The sequence below is a fragment of the Palaemon carinicauda genome, chromosome 11, assembly GCF_036898095.1.
Source record: "Palaemon carinicauda isolate YSFRI2023 chromosome 11, ASM3689809v2, whole genome shotgun sequence".
Lineage (NCBI taxonomy): Eukaryota > Metazoa > Arthropoda > Malacostraca > Decapoda > Palaemonidae > Palaemon > Palaemon carinicauda.
This window is the reverse complement of record NC_090735.1, coordinates 58,072,767-58,090,425: the sequence shown is the minus strand read 5'-3', so window position 1 is coordinate 58,090,425 and position 17,659 is coordinate 58,072,767. Positions and strand designations below refer to the sequence as shown.

The 17,659-nt window shown below is 37.7% G+C and overlaps 1 protein-coding gene across 1 annotated transcript in view; it reads right to left on the bottom strand.

Annotated features, from left to right (window-relative positions):
• LOC137649286 (apolipophorins-like) overlaps nucleotides 1-11,287 on the bottom strand; it is a 14,706-nt gene extending 3,419 nt beyond the window's left edge. The window contains exons 1-10 of the mRNA XM_068382273.1: nucleotides 11,138-11,287; nucleotides 5,628-5,696; nucleotides 5,323-5,456; nucleotides 4,953-5,156; nucleotides 4,460-4,814; nucleotides 3,928-4,319; nucleotides 1,590-3,755; nucleotides 1,023-1,298; nucleotides 603-727; nucleotides 6-474 (exon numbers count right to left, since the gene is read on the bottom strand). Coding sequence (XP_068238374.1) covers nucleotides 6-474; nucleotides 603-727; nucleotides 1,023-1,298; nucleotides 1,590-3,755; nucleotides 3,928-4,319; nucleotides 4,460-4,814; nucleotides 4,953-5,156; nucleotides 5,323-5,456; nucleotides 5,628-5,696; nucleotides 11,138-11,189 — 4,242 coding nt within the window. The 5' untranslated portion in view covers nucleotides 11,190-11,287. The remainder of the gene's footprint in view (nucleotides 1-5; nucleotides 475-602; nucleotides 728-1,022; nucleotides 1,299-1,589; nucleotides 3,756-3,927; nucleotides 4,320-4,459; nucleotides 4,815-4,952; nucleotides 5,157-5,322; nucleotides 5,457-5,627; nucleotides 5,697-11,137) is intronic.
• Between the last annotated feature and the right edge of the window lie 6,372 nt (nucleotides 11,288-17,659).

Genomic DNA, 17,659 nt, shown 5'->3' with positions numbered 1-17,659 from the left:
TGGACTCCATCACTAGTTAGAAGAAGTTGGAATGCAGATATGACTTTCCAAGAATCCCAGGAGGCAAGAAAATCGGTCTTAATAGAGTTTTCCTTCATTTCATGATCTAGCTTAAAGCTGATGTGCTCAAACTGAGAGAAACTGCTACTAAAAGCTACTTCCATGTGCAAGTTATTATTAGGTACACCTTTTTTCATTTTTCCATTGATATTTAGAGCTACCTGCTTTGAATTCTGCCAGGAAGCCATGATCTGTGAAGTAATTTCAAAGTCCTTTAAGGTGACTGACATAGAGGCTTCTTGTTTTTCAAAACCAGCAAAAGGTGTTTGCACTAAAACTGAAATTGATTTAGTCTCACCAAGAGTGTACTTTACGAGACCAGTTACAGTTTTTTCGTTCCATTTTGCTTCAAGTTCAATGCCACTACCTCCATCTATTAGAGTATACTTAAAGGTTGCATCTTGGTCAATAAATCTGGAAGGTAAATAGATATAATAAAACGTTATTACATAGTATATTGTGAAAAAATGCATATTTCATAAGTAAATATTTCATAAGGTTTTCAATTATACTATTTCTACTATTGCTTGTTTAAAACTTACTTGACATGTGACATGGCTCCATCAGTTGTTAATTGTCCTTCTATTAAGAACATAGCTGTTGGATCAACATCCTTGTTCCACTCACCAGTGACGTGCATCTTTTTTACATCGGCGGTCTCGGAAATCTGAAATGAAAAGAAATATATTTTTTTTCTATGAAAAATACTATACCATTATAGAGCAAAAGTACCAATAGCTTTTGTATTTTACTTGAAATACTTGGAACATATGATATGCATCAAAGATAAAATTCACACTGATTGGAACGAAGGGTTGAAAGGAAATTTATCATAAGCCTTAAAACAATATTAAAAAGAAGGGTGTTTAAAATTTAAAATGCTATGCGGATTCTTGTAGGTTAAATGTACATTTTCATAGTTTATAGCATAAATAACGCATTTTTCAGATAATTAAACGTACATAAGCATTAACAAGAATGTGTCGAATAATGTTGGCTTCAATAAGGGCAGAAGTTTTTGTTCCCTCAAATTTGAGATCATAGTTTTGTCCGTTGACTGTTGTATGGATTTCTGATGTAGCCTTTTCTGAATCTGCATATAATCCAAGGTTGCCTTTGATGTCAATAGTTGGGGCCACTAAAGATCCATTGGCAACGACATTGAATTTCCCTCGCACAGAATTGTCTTCTAATTTAGCTTCAAGTATATAAGCTTCTTCTTTTATGACAGCCTTCACCTGAAATTGATTGGTTTTTTATGAATCTGAACGTGTTGACTTTTAAACTTAGAGTGTTCGTACTAATATAAATATAATTACTTAATATTATTGATAAATAATAATAGTTGTCAATGCATAAATAATATGAAAGCTCTATATGTTAGGAATACTCGTTAAAAGGATAACACAAATGACATACAATTCCCTGATATTTTAGTTCAGTATTTTCAGTGTTACTGTGACATCAATGAACAAGTATAAATTAAAGTTTTACCCTATTATTTACCATTTGAAATATGTAAAAATTACCTGAGCTTTGTACTGTTGATGTTCTACCTCTGTGAAAGTCATGTCCAATGAAGCTCTGAAATCTACAAACTGGGATGGATCTATAGCAGCATGAAGTGAATATGTGCTCATTGAATCAGTTAGTTGCTTAATGAGTTCGGTTTCAAAATGTATTGTGTGCTGTGCTCCATAAGCATATATGGTATCTAGCTTTGCAGATATCATTGTGTCATAGTAATCGAGTTTTGTTTTGAGAATTCCTTGAATTTTCAGAATTTCACCAGTTGGTATGGTTACAATTATGGATGGTTCCAAGATAGTAATATCTTCAAGAGTCTTTATCAGATTGGTTTCAATTGAATATACCTCGCCACTGTCCATGGAAAGAGCACATCTTAACTTCTTGTTCAAGTTTGTCCAATTGTAGTCAAAGGTTCCCTTTCCTGACTTTATTGGTGTGTGAACATCAGCAGTGATGGAATTTTCTACTTTTGTTAAGGTTAGGGATACCTTATGGTCATTTTGTGAGCCCGGAGTATCAAGAAGAACTTCCAACATATCAGTGTCTCGTTTAAAGTGCATCATGTAACCTGTCTGAGTACCGGTCTTTTTAAGGTAGATGTCCATTGAGAAGGGACCCATTGGTGAGGTCATAAATGAACCGCAAAGTTCCATACCAAGAATATCAGGAGTACATCCTTGCAATTCCTTTTTGTGACTGGGTTCTTTTTTCTGGTGTTCATTGTTAACTATATAAATAACTTCGCCTTTAACATCAAGAAGTTCTACTTTCTCTTTTGGAGAATTGATTGCGATATCAACTACCTTTCCTTCTACAATTTGAACTTTTCCATCTAGGAATGTAGATGTATGAAGTGTTGAGGAAACTCTTAATCCAGTCTTTGTGACATGAGCATCAAGAATGATGTTACCCTCAAATTCTAGTGCAGCTGAAGGGTGCAAGTGTCCTTCTACATTGAAATTTGTAAAAGTTTCTGCTTGGAAATTGCTTGTCATTTCCAGTCCAAAAGTACCAACGATTTTTGAATCTAGTATTAATGGCAAGCCAGAAACAGTTGGAATGTTCATGTGCATGTCAAGTAACTGAACCGATTTTGTATAATCAAGCTTTCCTTGTCGAAGAATGTCAAGCAAGAAATCCAGAGGATTTGATTTATCTGATTTCATGAAGAAGTTTTCCATTCCATGGAAGTGGTGATAATGAAGCTCATTTCCAAAAACACGTAAGTAGTAAGATCCTTCGGGCTCATCTGATATTTTGTCCAAGAATCCTTCTAATGTAGTTGATTCTGCATTGGAATTTGATCTCATATTCTTCAATACTTGCTCAATATGTTCCTCAGGGAAATAGCCATTAGATCCAAAGAAGCGTTCAATGTATGCCTCAAATCCATCAATTCTACCACCTATTTCAAAGAAGTTAATAGATTCTCCAAATAGATCAAGTGTAAGATTAAGCATAGCTGAACGAGGAAGGTAAGATTTGCTGTTGAAAATAACATTGCTTTCTAATGATGCACCAATATTAAGTTCATTCATGAAGAAAGAAGACTCATAGTTTCTTGAGAATCGCAAAGCATCAGAATTGAATTTCTGTTGCAAGAGGTCTTCATCAATCATTTTGCGGATCCATTGCTTTTCAGGGGCAGCAGATTCCTGCATGTTGGTCATGTGAGTCCAAATGAAAGATCCTACTTGATTTACTCCCTCTGAGATTAGTCTTTCCTTGACAATATTGATGAATGATGGAGTTGGACAAGACATGAATGAAAGATAGGCAGCTATGCGTAACTCTGGATCATATGATTCATCTTGGAAGAGAGTCAAAATTTTAGATCGATCGTACTCGCAAGGGGTGTGTCTCCAAGCATCTAAAGCAGCAATGCGAATTTCCATATCATTCTCTTCTAAGTAACAGGTATCTAGAATAGACTTTGCATTAACCCAATGTCCAGCATTGCCCAAAGCTTTCAAAGCGACAAGAATATTTTCCTTCTCCTCTTCATTTGTAAATCTACATCCTGCGCCAAGCTGTTTTTCAATAAGCTGTACAATATGTTGAACTCTAGGTTCTGCTTCACAAGTTTTATGCAGTTTGCAGAAGTTGTTGATGAGAGCTGATGTTCCAAGGAGAGCCTTTTGGCTAGGTTGTGTCTCAAGAAGTGGCTGGAAAAGAAAAAAAAATCAAGAGATTATAATCTTGTTAATTTTTATATCTGTCCCTATATAATAAGCAAGGCTTATAATTGTAGTATACAGATGCGGAGAGAAAATATATTGTCCTTCTTAAGCTATATATGCAATCAATAAAGAAATGAAATATAATGTTATAACTCACAGCAATAGCATTCAGCATTTCTGTAGTTGGATGTTTGTTGAAAGCTAAAGAAGTAAACCAAATGTCTTTCTCAATTTCATTTAATTCTCCTTTAAGGATAAGGTCTCTAACAACGGCCATTGAAGGTGCTGTTCCGACTAAGGGCAAGGCATCAAGCATAAACTTATGGGTAAGAGGCTTGGTGGCACTGGCTAAGATTTGAGATAGCTGAGAATAATCCATATTTTTAAGAGAGTCTACAAGCTCAGCGAAGAGAGTAGGTGTGTTGCTGTGAATATCTGCACCAGAATCCATAGCAAGATCACTTAGTAGCTTTTGCACATGTGCAGGATCTTCTTCAACTGGTTCAAAGATATCCTCATATACCAGTGTTTTACGGTAGAACTCAAAATCTGAAATAAGAGAAATTTTATTAGTGAACAGAAAATGTTTACAGAATAAAGGCTTCCTGTCACATAAAATGTGAAAATTGAATGAAGACACCCTTTGCAAAATTAGATGTTTCTCATATTAATATTCTCTGATAGCTTACCTGGTACTCCTGTCAAAGCTTCTGTTGATTTTAAAATCAGTGATGTCTTGACTGTGGTTTTAGCAACTTCCTGTCCCTCTCCAAAGGGCCTAGCCTTGTAAATTTCTTCACACTCAGAACTAATCATGATATCATCCTGTAATTTTTGATGGCAAATATTTGTTGTCTTCATCAAAGGAAGGTTCTGAACCTCTGAGTCAGTATCATAAGTAGAGGAGATAATATGAGCTGAGAAATCGGGCCTTTGGCTACAGGTGTTGATGTATGTGATCCTCTCCACATTGACAACATTTCCCTCAGTTACAGACTTGTAAGTTGCATCACAAACTCCAGACACGTCCTTTTCTTGAAGGGTCTGTTAGAAGGAAATCATAGTTAATAGCTTGATTGTTAAAATTAATGAACTTGCATATAAAGTGTACCAATATGTTTAAAAATGATATTGGTTATGGAATTGAGTTAGTAGAATTATCCTTCATATTCAAAGGCCTACCTCGCCACCATGGGAGGTCATGGTGTTCTGGAAAGTTGATAGAAGACCTCTCTTGATGTTGAGCACCCACGTTGGCTCAGAAACTACACTGCAAATATTCTCAATCATGCCATCTTGGAAGGAGAATTTCAAAGGATTCTTACTTAAAGCCTCTGAAAATTTGCCAGCAAGAGCTGGATTCCCTTCAAAGTCGACATCGGTGAGCTGTGAAAAGATTAATGTTACTCTGTTATTAACTTTTACATATGAACTGTGAACAGATTAATATCACATCATGATTAACGTTTAAATTCGTGGCCCAAATTATTGTTAGATTTTATTCATAAATTACTAGACTGTCATGGATATTATAGTGACTTGAGATTCTCACCCTTAAGATGTATTCACAAGGCTCTGAGACATCAATATGAGCAACAGCTTTGATCTTCATTTCAGCATCATCACCAGCAACTCCAATGAGAGCAGATGTCGTTGTGATAGAATAGTCGTACACATAACTCTTCCCTGTGTTTTAAATAACACATAGTTAGTAATATATTAGGAGCGATATTAATGAATATATTTAAACTTGGTATATAAAATTAAAGATAGATCTCATATACATTAAGACATTGCTTTTGCAAACTGAGATCATTGTCAGGAATTTGTTAAAGCACATTATCTCCATGTTCTTACCTGTTTCATAAGCAAATGCTAGTTGAGCTGAGCAGTGAGAAGCACATGATCCAGCTAGAATTGATGGAGCTGTAAAAGATATAAGAATGTATAAAGTAGGTAATTCAAGGATAGTGGGGTACAATTTTCATTTATATTAGGGCATAATATTGCACACAGGGCTAACATAAATTGCATTGATCAATGTTGCTAAAAAGAAAATTTTCAATCTTCATTATATTTGAATATTCCCAACTAGTTAGTTTCTTGTAAGAGTATTGTAAAGTTTTGTGAATTCAAATATGCCTGGCTAATTTTGTTGACCTCATTTTGTTTTTCTTTTCCCGTGGTATTTTGGTTATATCATTCAGGTATATCATTTGGAAGTAAAGGAAAAAGTAGTTACTTACATGTAATGTGTGAATAATTCTAGAATAAGAGTTTTGCCATTATTACTCTGCGTAAATAGACTCATTTAATTTGTTTACCCAAGCCCGGGTAAATGGGTAGGGTTGGCGGCAGGAAAGGCATCAGCAGGGAAGGCATCTGGCCATGAAAAATTAGCCCCCCGAAAAATGGCCAGTGAAAATTGTGAAAATAAAACTAATGCTAGGGCGTTTTCTGAGGTGACACGTAGGGACCTCGCCTGATCACTCCGAAAATTTGGCAAGGGCTACCCAGTCATGGGCAGGCTTGGTCAAAGAGGCAAGATCAGAGGAAAATATCAGTGGAGAGGATGACAGTAGCAACTCTAAATGTGGGTACAATGACTGGAAAAGGGCGAGAGCTGGTTGACATCATGGAGAGAAGTAAGATTGGAGTGCTGTGTGTGCAGGAGACCAGGTGGAAGGGAAATAGAACTAGGCGAAGGTTGTAAATTTTATTACAGTGGAGCCAATATGGAAAGAAGAAATGGTGTAGTAATAATATTTTCGAAAGATTTGAAGGAAAGTTTGATTGGGGTGAATAGGAAAAATGACACAATTATGAGTTTAAAGCTGGGACTGGGAGCAACAATAGTCAATGTGGTCCGTGCCTATGCCCTGTAAACTGGACGTAGAGAGGAGGAGAAGGATACATTCTGGGAGGAGATGGACCAGGAGCTTGGAATAATTCCTGGAAGGGAAAGGGTAATTATAGGAGGAGATCTGAATGGCCACGCGTAGGGAAGGTATAGAGAGAGTGCATGGAGGTTGGGGTGTGGGTGAGAGAAATGATGGGGGAGAAATAGTAATTGATTTTGCAGTGGCTTTTGACCTAGCAATGATCAACACCTTCTTTGAGAAAAAGATTAATCGGCTGATTACTTACAGTAGCGGTGGCATGGAGAGCCAGAAAGATTTGCTGCTGTGTAAGAGAGACAATCTGACGGAGGTTAGAAATTGCCAGGTGATAAATGGAGATAGTGTAGCAGCGCAACACAGGTTAGTGGTAATTGATTGCAGACTAAGGAATTGTAGGAGAAGTAAAAAGACGAGAATGGACCCAAAGATCAAGTGGTGGAAATTGAAAGAGGAAGAACTGAGTCTTGTTTTTAATGAAAGAGTGCTGGAAGCACTAAGGCTACATGAGGATGTACAAGAATGGTGGACCGAGAATAGTAAAGTGATTCTAGGGATTGGTGAGGAAGTACTTGGAAAGTCATCAGGAAGAAGTCCCCCAAATTATAAAGAATCGTGGTGGTGGAATGATGAGGTGCAAGAACAGGTAAAAACCAAGAAAGAAGCCAAGAAAAAGGCAGGTCTATCAGGACAAGAGCAGGATAAAGAAAACTATAAACAGGCTAAGAAAGAAGCAAGAAGAGCAGTAGCCAAGGCAAAGGCAGAGACATTAAAGGAAGTGTATAAAGAGATGGAAACACCAAAAGGAGAGAAGAAAATATTACGAACTGCTAAGGCCTGACCGAGAGGCTGCATCGAAAGACCTGACACAGATAAGGCAAATAAAAGATAGCAATGGTATAGGTCTAGCAGAAGAGAATGAAATTAAAAGAAGATGGGAAACTTATTTTGAAGGACTATTGAATGAGGAGAACCCAAGAACAGTATTTGAAGATGGACTCCCAAACGAGGCAGTTACCATAGGAGTGACTAGAAGAGAAGTAGAATGAGCAGTAAAGAAGATGAAAAATAGTAAAGCTGCAGGACCGGATAATATACCAGTAGAGGTATGGAAGAGTCTTGGAGAGGAAGGCATAGATATCTTGTGGGACCTGTCGTAGAAGATCTTCAATCAGGAAAAGATGCCAGAGGAAGGGAGAAGAAGCCTAATCATTCCCATCTATATTGGGAAGGAAGACATCCTGGAGTGTGGCAACTACAGAGGCACAAAGTTGATATGCCATACTATGAAAATATGGGAGATGAAACAACAATTGGTGAGGAGCAATTTGTATTCATGCCTGGAAGAGGGACTGTAGAAGCAATATTTGCTTTGAAGCAGATGATAGAAAAACATCGGGAGAAACAGAAAGGCTTACATATGGTCTTTATTGACATGGAGAAGGCATACGATCGAATACCACGTCAGGAGCTGTGGAGATGTATGAGAGTAAAGGGAGTCCCTGAGAAATACGTTAGAATCACCCAAGATATGTATGAGAGGGCAGAAGCAAATGTTAAGAGCAGTATATGCCTAACAAAAAGTTTCCCAGTAAATGTGGGACTACATCAGGGGTGTGCATTGAGCCTTTACCTATATGATCTGGTCATGGATGTAGTAACACAAGGTATTAGGGATCAGTCTCCTTGGTGTATGCTTTTTGCTGATGATGTTATACTGTCTGGCACTAGGCGAGAGGTAGTAGAAGAGAAACTGGAGGAGTGGAGAAGAGAAATAGAAAATAGAGGATTGAAGAAGCAGGAAAAAGACAGAGTATTTGAGATTGAAAAATGGGGAGAATGGGGAAGTTAGTTTACTGGGAGAGAGATTGAAAAGAGTTGAACATTTCAAGTATTCAGGATCAACAGTTGCAGAGGATGGTGATCTGGGGGGCACAAATAAACCACAGAATACAAGAAGGATGGAAGAATTTGAAACAAGTGCGTGGAGTACTATATGACAGGAAAATAGGGGTTAAGTTGAAAGGTAAAGTACACAGAACAGCTGTGAAACCGGCAATGGTGTATGGAGCGGAGACGTGGGCAATAAAGAAGACAGAAGAGAAGAAACTGGATGTGGCAGAGATAAGAATGTTGAGATGGATGTGTGGGGTGACAAGAAGAGATAAGATACGGAATGAAGTAATTAGGGGTACCACAGGAGTTAGAAAACTATCAGATAAGAAAGTAGACTGAGGTGGTATGGTCATGTCATGAGGAGAGATAAACAGTATATTGGGAGGAGAGTGATGGAAATGGAGGTACAGGGAACGAGAAGGAGAGGGAGACTAAAGCGAAGGTGGAGGGACTGTATCAAGGATGACCTTCGATCAAAGGAATTAACCAGTGATGAAGTGTGAACAGAGATAGATGGAGAACGCTGGCCAGAAACATCGACCCCACATAAAGATGGGAAAAGATGCAGACAAAGAAGAAGAAGAAGAAGAAGAAGAAGAAGAAGAAGAAGGGAGTGAGGGAAAGAAAATGTGATGTCTCGTTTGATACATTTATTTATAAATCCTATTGATATGTATATTAAACTCTCCGTTTTGTTAGTTTGCCTATGTTAACAATGAATCGTTATTTATTAGACATTAATGCAATTAAATGTTTTTAAATAATTGTCCTGTAAGTTGGTCAAGGCACAATCATTTATTAAGATACCGGTACTACTGCTAGATAGTTATTGGGTCATGAGAATGGTCGGATAGTATTATCTTTATACGGCTTATTTTCTCTTAGGCTACACATACGCCGAATAGTCTGGGCTATTCTCTTCTTTACTCATACACCTGACAAAACTAAGGTAACTAAAATATTCTTCTTCACTCAAAGGGTTAACTAGTGCACTTTATTGTTCAGTGGGTACTTTCCACTTGGTAAGGGTAAAAGAGATTCATGCTTTGGTAAGCAGCTCTTTTAGGAGAAAGACACTGTAAAATCAAACCATTGTTCTCTAGTATTTGATATTACGATAGCCTCTGTACCATGGTCTTCCACTGTCTTAGGTTGAAATTGTCTTGCTTGAGAGTTCAGGCACACTATTCTACCTATTTCTGTATTTTCTATCCTCACTGGGCTATTTCCCTGTTGGAGCCCTTAGCGATATTATAGCACTCTGCATTTCTAACCTGGGTTGTAGCTTAAATAATAATAATAATAATAATAATAATAATAATAATAATAATAATAATAATAATAATAATAATAATAATAATAATAGATATGATATCATTTCTGTTATTCTTCCTGTAAACGTTTACCTTTACTAGAATATCAGCGATTTTTTCTATTATAGCTGAATGTGATCAAAGCCTCAATATTTCTTGCAAGATATTTAATTTAAGATTTACGCAGACGGTAAAATTGTTTCAGCAATTAGATCAAGCTTGGAAGCTTGGATTTTATGAAAGAATGAAAGAATGATCTCTAATTTGAAGAAACATGACATCTCTATTTGTTGTGAGACCCATTGGTAACCATTGGATTAAATGATGTCACCACTGTAATATTCTGCATTAGAGAAGTGAGACTAAACTGATTTAATACGAATAAATGATCCCCATTCTGCCTCTTTCTAAGGCCTGTAACTGACAGAGAAACTTCTGAAAGGACAGATAGCTGGAACTAAATGAAATCAAATAGTTTTAAGAAGTAGTATTGATGTGTTCTATATTGAGCTGGAAGTGTAGAATTTACTATTACTTGTTTTTCATTGTATTTTCCGTTTATCGTCATTGTATTGACAATGAGAGAATTAAAATCAGAGAAATCTTTATTTGTTTTTCACACGTGTCTCTTCAATATCCATTATTTATGGACTCAGCATGTCTGTTAATGCTAGCTACTCTTCAATGGTTGTTTGAAAAATGTCGGACGGGATTATAATGATTTTCATACTTGAAAATGTTTTTAATATGAATGTAAAATTCTAAAGAATTGATAGTATTTGGATTGTGGTTCTGCACAAATATGTTAAAATAATACCGTATATCATTAGATTTTCCTTGTTACATCACTAGGCTTTTTATTTTACATTTCTACAATACATTTTTGTATCAGGTTTTTTCCTCAATTAAAGGCCTGAATTTGTAAAATCTTCCTTTACCTAGTCTGTGTTCAGTTTGACTACTACTACTACTACTACTACTACTACTACTACTACTACTACTACTTGATAATAAAAATAATACTAATAGTAATAATAATTATAATAATAACAATAGTAACAATATTAACAACAGTTCAATGTTACAACCCACTAAGTGAGGGTAGGTCTTCTGTGAAGGTTTATATCTTAACTAGTAACTTGAGTATCTAAAGGAATGCAAATGAGAGAGAGAGAGAGAGAGAGAGAGAGAGAGAGAGAGAGAGAGAGAGAGAGAGAGAGAGAGAGAGAGAGAGAGAGTAATGTGATATGTCAAGTCTTACCTGCAAGAGCCGTGGAGGCCAGAGCGGCGATCACGAAAAGAGCAACCTTCATCTTGGGGGCGACTCACGCTGTCAGAGTTAGACAGGTCTAGTCGGAGCTCCAGAGGCTGTCGTCCGTAGCCCGCGGCTGCCTTATATACGCGCCTGATCGTTGTTTTGGAGGGTCAAAGGTCGCTTCGTTTGGGGCACCATACTAGAGGCACAGTTACTTTTTGTGTCTCCGGCCGTTAATCATTTCCTCTTCAAGATAAAGATCAATCTTTGTTGTTCCATTATTTTTATCTGGTGTTATGTCACACAATGCGATGTTCTGTATTCGTAACTGTCCAGATAAGATGGGAGATATTTATAATCATTGTTTGTATGTACAATTAACGTAACCTATATGTATTAATCAACTTCGCATTCACTTTAAAACTACCCCTGAGGGATTATATAACCCACTGAAAACATTTCATAGCTACAAAATGGCAAGCTCTCTGGAATAATGAATCTGCTGAAAATAAGCTAAAAGAAATGAGGCCGATTGTTTCCTTATGGGAATATTCTGTACAGAAACAGGAATCAAGTAATTTTAACAAGATTGCGTATAAATCACGCAACACTGACGCATGGGTATTTGATGTGCTCTCCCCGTGAAGCAGTGTGACTGGATTTTAACTATAAAACATATCTTTAGCGACTGTAAAGCTTTGAAAAGAGTGAGAGACTTATGTTTTGGTGAGAAAAGTTTTATTGACCTTGTATCAGACTGAAAATTTCTGTTTTTGAGGAGCTTAATTTTTTTTAGGAAACATGGTTTTTATAGATAAGATTTACATTTTTATTTATCACAGATTTTTGCCTCATAATTTATTTATTTTTTTTATCCATAATATGTAGTATATATTCTTTTTTTTATTTGTTTAACATTGATATAAATAATATTTTTCACGATGATAATCTTACCAGCTCTGTAAGAGTCCAGCGTGACTCATTGGGCTGGTTAATCTTCTTTCAATAAAAAAAACTCAAGTTGGTAACTAATCTCTTGATTTTACAAAATGCATCTTTTGCCATGGATATTTTTTTTTCTTTTAAGGATCTACCATCACTTGTAACATTACATCCTAAATAATTAAAACTATCGGTTTCTTTGACTGTTTCAGCATTGATTCTTATATCTGTTCTTGAGGGATTTCATCTTTGGTGATAACCATAACATCTGTTTTCTTATCAATTCTTGACCAACGTCTTTCTTTGCTTGATTGCTCTAAAGTACTGATTAAAGCTTTAAGTTTTTCCTTGGTGTCTGGAACAAGTGCTGTATTGTTATCATCATCATCTCCTCTTACGCCTATTTACGCAAAGGGCCTCGGTTAAATTTCACCAGTCGTTACTATATTGAGCTTTTAATTTAATGATTCTCCATTCATCAAATCCCAATTTCCACTTCATAGTCCTCAGCCATGTAGGCGTGGGTCTTCCAACTCTTCTAGTCCCTTGTGGAGCCCAGCTGATCGTTTGGTGAATTAATCTCTCTTGGGGAGTGCGAAGAGCATGCTTAAACCTCCATCTACCCCTCATCATGATCTCATTCAAATATGGCACTCGAGTAATCTCTCTTATAGTTTCTTTTCTAATCCTGTACTGTCATTTAACTCCCAATATCGTTCTGAGGTCTTTTTTTCCTCAAATCTAGTATATTTAATGGAGATTGTCTCAATGTCATACCATGACTCATGTCCATAGAGTAATAACAATCTTACTAAACTGATACACAATTTTATTTTTAAATGTAATTTCACGCGATTTGACTTCCAAATTTTACTTAACCTAGCCATTGTTTGATTTGCTTTTTCAATCTTCAACTAAACTCTAATTCTAAAGACCCTGTATTGGATATTTTAGTTCCTAGATACTAAAATGATTTTACCTCATTAATCCTTTCTCCTTCCAATGATATTTCATCTTCCATTGCATACTCCGTTCTCATCATGTCTGTCTTTCTTCGATTTATCTTCAGTTATCTGGTATCATTAATATTGACTCTTCCAACCTCAATTCCTTCCATAGCTCTGAAGTCTCCCATTATCATTTCACTATATAAATTGAAGAGATGGCGTGATAGCACACAGCTCTGTCTTACACCTTTCTTAATGTGTTGAGTCTCTGATTCATCATTTTCTACTCGTATTTACAGATGTCTATTAGTTCCGATATAAATTCTTCATCATTCTCTGATCTTTCACATTGATATTTATCTATTCTAGTATCCTTATAGGGTCTACATGTCTAACCACATCAGAAGCCGTTTCATAGTCAACAACATAAACGAATAGAACCTTTGTTTTACTTCTATTGCTATCTCCATTAATATTCACAAAAGAATATTCTTTTCGTGTCCCTTTATATCTGATAAAACCACTGGTAATTTGCGCATTGTGATAAATATTTATTTATACAACTGTGTTGCAGGCTGATTCACACACGCTTGTACACGGTAAGGGTATTTTGTTTTTTATCGTTTATCTCGCTCTACAAGTCACTATTAACAGAATCAGTTAAAGTTTTCATGAATTGATGTGATTGAATTTTTATGACCTTCTTCCATTGAAACTCTTGTATATAAGCTTGCTGCCTGTTGAAATAATGTTATTTGCATTCATCTCGCCTCTTAATTATCACCTAACTGCCTCCTTGCTGATTGGTAACGAGCAATGTGTCCATTCCCTCCCGCCTGCCCCCTCACTGCGTTGCCCTACTGTTTGAAGATGCCTCTTACCGAACCTCCCTCTTCGAGACACGGTGCCTCAATGAAACTAACCCCCTTTGCCAGCGGAGAATTGTTCACCTAGTTTCAGCATGCTGAAGTCCATTTTCTCATGAAGGGCGGGATTCAGTCGAGCACCAAAGCAGAATATGCTCTCGCGGACAATTTCCCAAAGGACACTTTCCCAGAAATATCCATTGATTGCCTTTGCGTGCAATTACCCCTATAGCATACAACGCCCTCAAAATATATATCCTGGAGCAGTACTCACCATTGCCAGAAGTGCACATAGCCAATGTTTTATCAGCTCTCTCAACATCCATTGACGTACTAAAAGGAGTTGGTCTCCCTCAGGCCACAGTTAGACTACTACCACTCCAGATTCGTATCTGCTGCAAAGAAATGTGTGATCAGTTGCCAGTGGCCAATAAACGTGTAAGTAGGCCACCCCTGTCACTAATGATTTCTTTTTACATGATACAGGTATGGGTGATTGATTTTTGGTAGACATGGGTACACGCCTTTCTCTTCTGCCAAGGCCACTCAACAGGACACGAGATAGTCTTTCTAAATCTACCGACTTCCGCCTAGTAGGTGCCTACAGATCTGATATGCCCACCCGTGGTTATGAGAGCCTCACATTATTGATTGGAAATATCAAATATCATCAAAAGTGTCTTGTTGCAGATATCACATTGCCAATACTCAGCACTGGTATCCTCTCACATTACCACCAACTGATTGATGTCGACCACCGACTGTTAGTCAACACAGACTTTTACTCATCCACACTTCTTGAACCCGCCCCCTCCGAGCCCGCTCTCCATATCAGCGCACCCGCGGAAGCCTATGCCCATCTCTTCACATCATACCAAAAAGTCTTCCGTCCAGAACATCGCCAAAGGCCCACCATTCCCGACAAACACAGTATTTATAACCATATCAAGATGACAGGGCCCCAGTGTTCGCCAGATTGAGGGTTCAGGCACTGGATCGTTTGACAGCCGCCATGGAAGAAATGGGCCTTTGCCAAAAGTCTTGCAGACCATGTTTATCACTTTTACACATCGTTGTGAAAAAAGATGACTCGCTTGGTCTGTGTGGGGATTACAGACGTTTGAACATGCAGACAGAACTGGATCACTAACCCCTCCCAAACATTGCCGACGTGACCTCCTACTTACACACAGCGAAGGTTTTCTCTACGCTCGACCTCCTGAAGAGGTATTATCAGATGGCCATGAACCCAGAAGACATCCTCAAGACTACCACTACCACCCAGTTTGGTACATACACCTTCAATTCCTCTTTTTTGCCTTTTGTAATGCTGGGGCCACGGTTCAACGTCTCAGGGTTTAAATATTAGGGGACCCCTCTTCTCAGAATGTTATATGGATGACATGCTTATGTTCTCTTCCTCCAAAGAGGAACACCTCCATCACCTACACATCGTACATGACCGCCTACAACAGAACGTCCTTATATTCCTGTACAACATGTGTACTTTAGGTGCCTTGGCAGAAGCTTAATGAAATGATCCAGAGTACCAAGCATGTAGGACATGTTGTACATCCCTCTCCTGGGAAGACGTCCGTCTCAACAACTCCAACGCTACCCTCATTTGCGACATCAATAACGGTAGACCTAGACCATGTATACCTACTCCCATGTGTTGACAGGTGTTTGATTTCATTCATGGCCTTTCTACTGCATGTCTACTGATGACGAAGTTCATTTGGCACAGCATTACTAAGGATGATAAAGAGTGGGTCTGCACTTGTACTTCATACAAACTTCAAAAGTACATCGACACACAGATTCAGGAGTGGGTAACTTTCCTCAACCTCAGCGACGCTTTACCCAAATTCACGTCGATGTAGGTGGGCCCCTACCCAAATCACAGGGACATCATTCCCTGTTTACTGTCATCATAGACCGCTCCACTCGTTTGCCAGAAGCCATTCCCATGCAAATAACAACGTCTGCCTCTTGTACATCTACCTTACTCTCAGGGTGGATATCGAGATTTGGTAACCCTGAGGATATTATTTCTGATAGGGTTACCACTTTCACCTCTCAGTTGTGGACGTCAATAGCAAATCTCCTGGGAATCACTCTACATCAGACAACCTCCTACAACCTTGTTGCCAACGGAATGGTTGAACATTTTCATCGCCCCCTCAAAGTAGCTTTGATGTCTTAAGGACACCCTGTATGTCTCGGCAGCTGAAATGGTGTATGGCAACCCATTGCTCGTCCCTGACCAATTTTCTCTGTAGAAAACCTTCTCCAACAATCTCCAGTGCCAGTGTCATGGTGTGGGAAAATTCACTCCATGCCGCCAATCTTACAGGCACCCAGTGAACCAACACATACCGACAGATTTGCAGAAGGCATTCCACATTTTCCTGTGCAATGACACCAACAAAACACTGCTAACGCCCCCTTACACAGGCCCTTTTCCTGTAATACGTCTAATAATGAAAGTGCTCTTAGTGAACATTTGTGTCAAAGAACAATGGGTCTCCATTAATCGCCTTAAACTTGAATATCTCCTGCATGATGACCCACCTACAGTATGCCTCTCAAGAGCAGTACACCCCATTTCGCATGTATGTCTTTCTTTAGGTGGGTAGCCATATACTGCATGTGTTTCACACATACTTGTACACTGTAATGGTATTTTCTTATTTATTGCATATCTTGCTTTACACCTCACTGTTAACAGAACCATTTTAAGCCGATCTTTTCATGAATTGGTGCGTTTGAATTTTTGTGACCTTCTTTCATTGAAACTCTTGTATATAAGGTCACTCTCTATTGAAATAAAGTTGGTTGCATTCCCCTCGCTTCTCAGTTACCACAGATCTGCTCGCTGGCTCAATGTACTCTCCTCAAGCTACCCACATCTCGGTTGTTATTTTATCTTCACGTGTTGCTTTACTGCTTTTCATTTGTTTTAAAGCTGCATCTATCTCTGCTATGATTGTACTCAGTCCCTCTCTATCGTCTTTCAAGTCTTATTGTCCTACTCTGTCATCTAACAATTCTCCAATAAATTCCGTCCACCCCTCTAGTATTTCTGTAGATTCCATTACTATAGTTCCATCCGAATTTTTGAACCAATGCCGATGTTTTTTTTCTTTTGAACAGTAATTTCTTTCACTTTGTCCTATCTTCCATGTTCATCTATACATCCAAATCTTCATCTTTGTCACAAGTCCTATACATCCGTCTCTCCTTTGCATTTATGTATTCCCTCTAAATAGTTCGATGTAAAGCTTTATATCTATCTTCATTTTTACCTTTTAGTATCATAAAGACTTCTAATGTATGTGCCCACCATTCCTAGACATTTTATATTTCTTTATCAATTTCCTCCAAAACTTTCCTTTTAAACTCCCTCTTTTCGTCATCCTCCTTTATTAATATGTATCAATTATTCGATCGTAATGTTTCTGGTTTTCTCTCTCTTTTCACCTTCAAAACCCCAATGAGAGTTAGTGTTGTGACACTACATAATTTTTGCATGGGAGAACATTGATGTACTTTACTTCCAAAAACTATTGCAGTTTGTAAAAGAATATAACCTAAGCGTATCTCCTAGCACTCCCGTATATGATTAAGTGTTTCTTTTTCTTTTGAAAATATATATTTACATATCTATGTAAGAGGGTGTGGTAAAGTAAAGTATATTCTCTTCCTATTGTGTTTGTTTCACCAATCTCATGTCTGCCATGCCCATGACCAATCATGTGTTGTTGACCTTA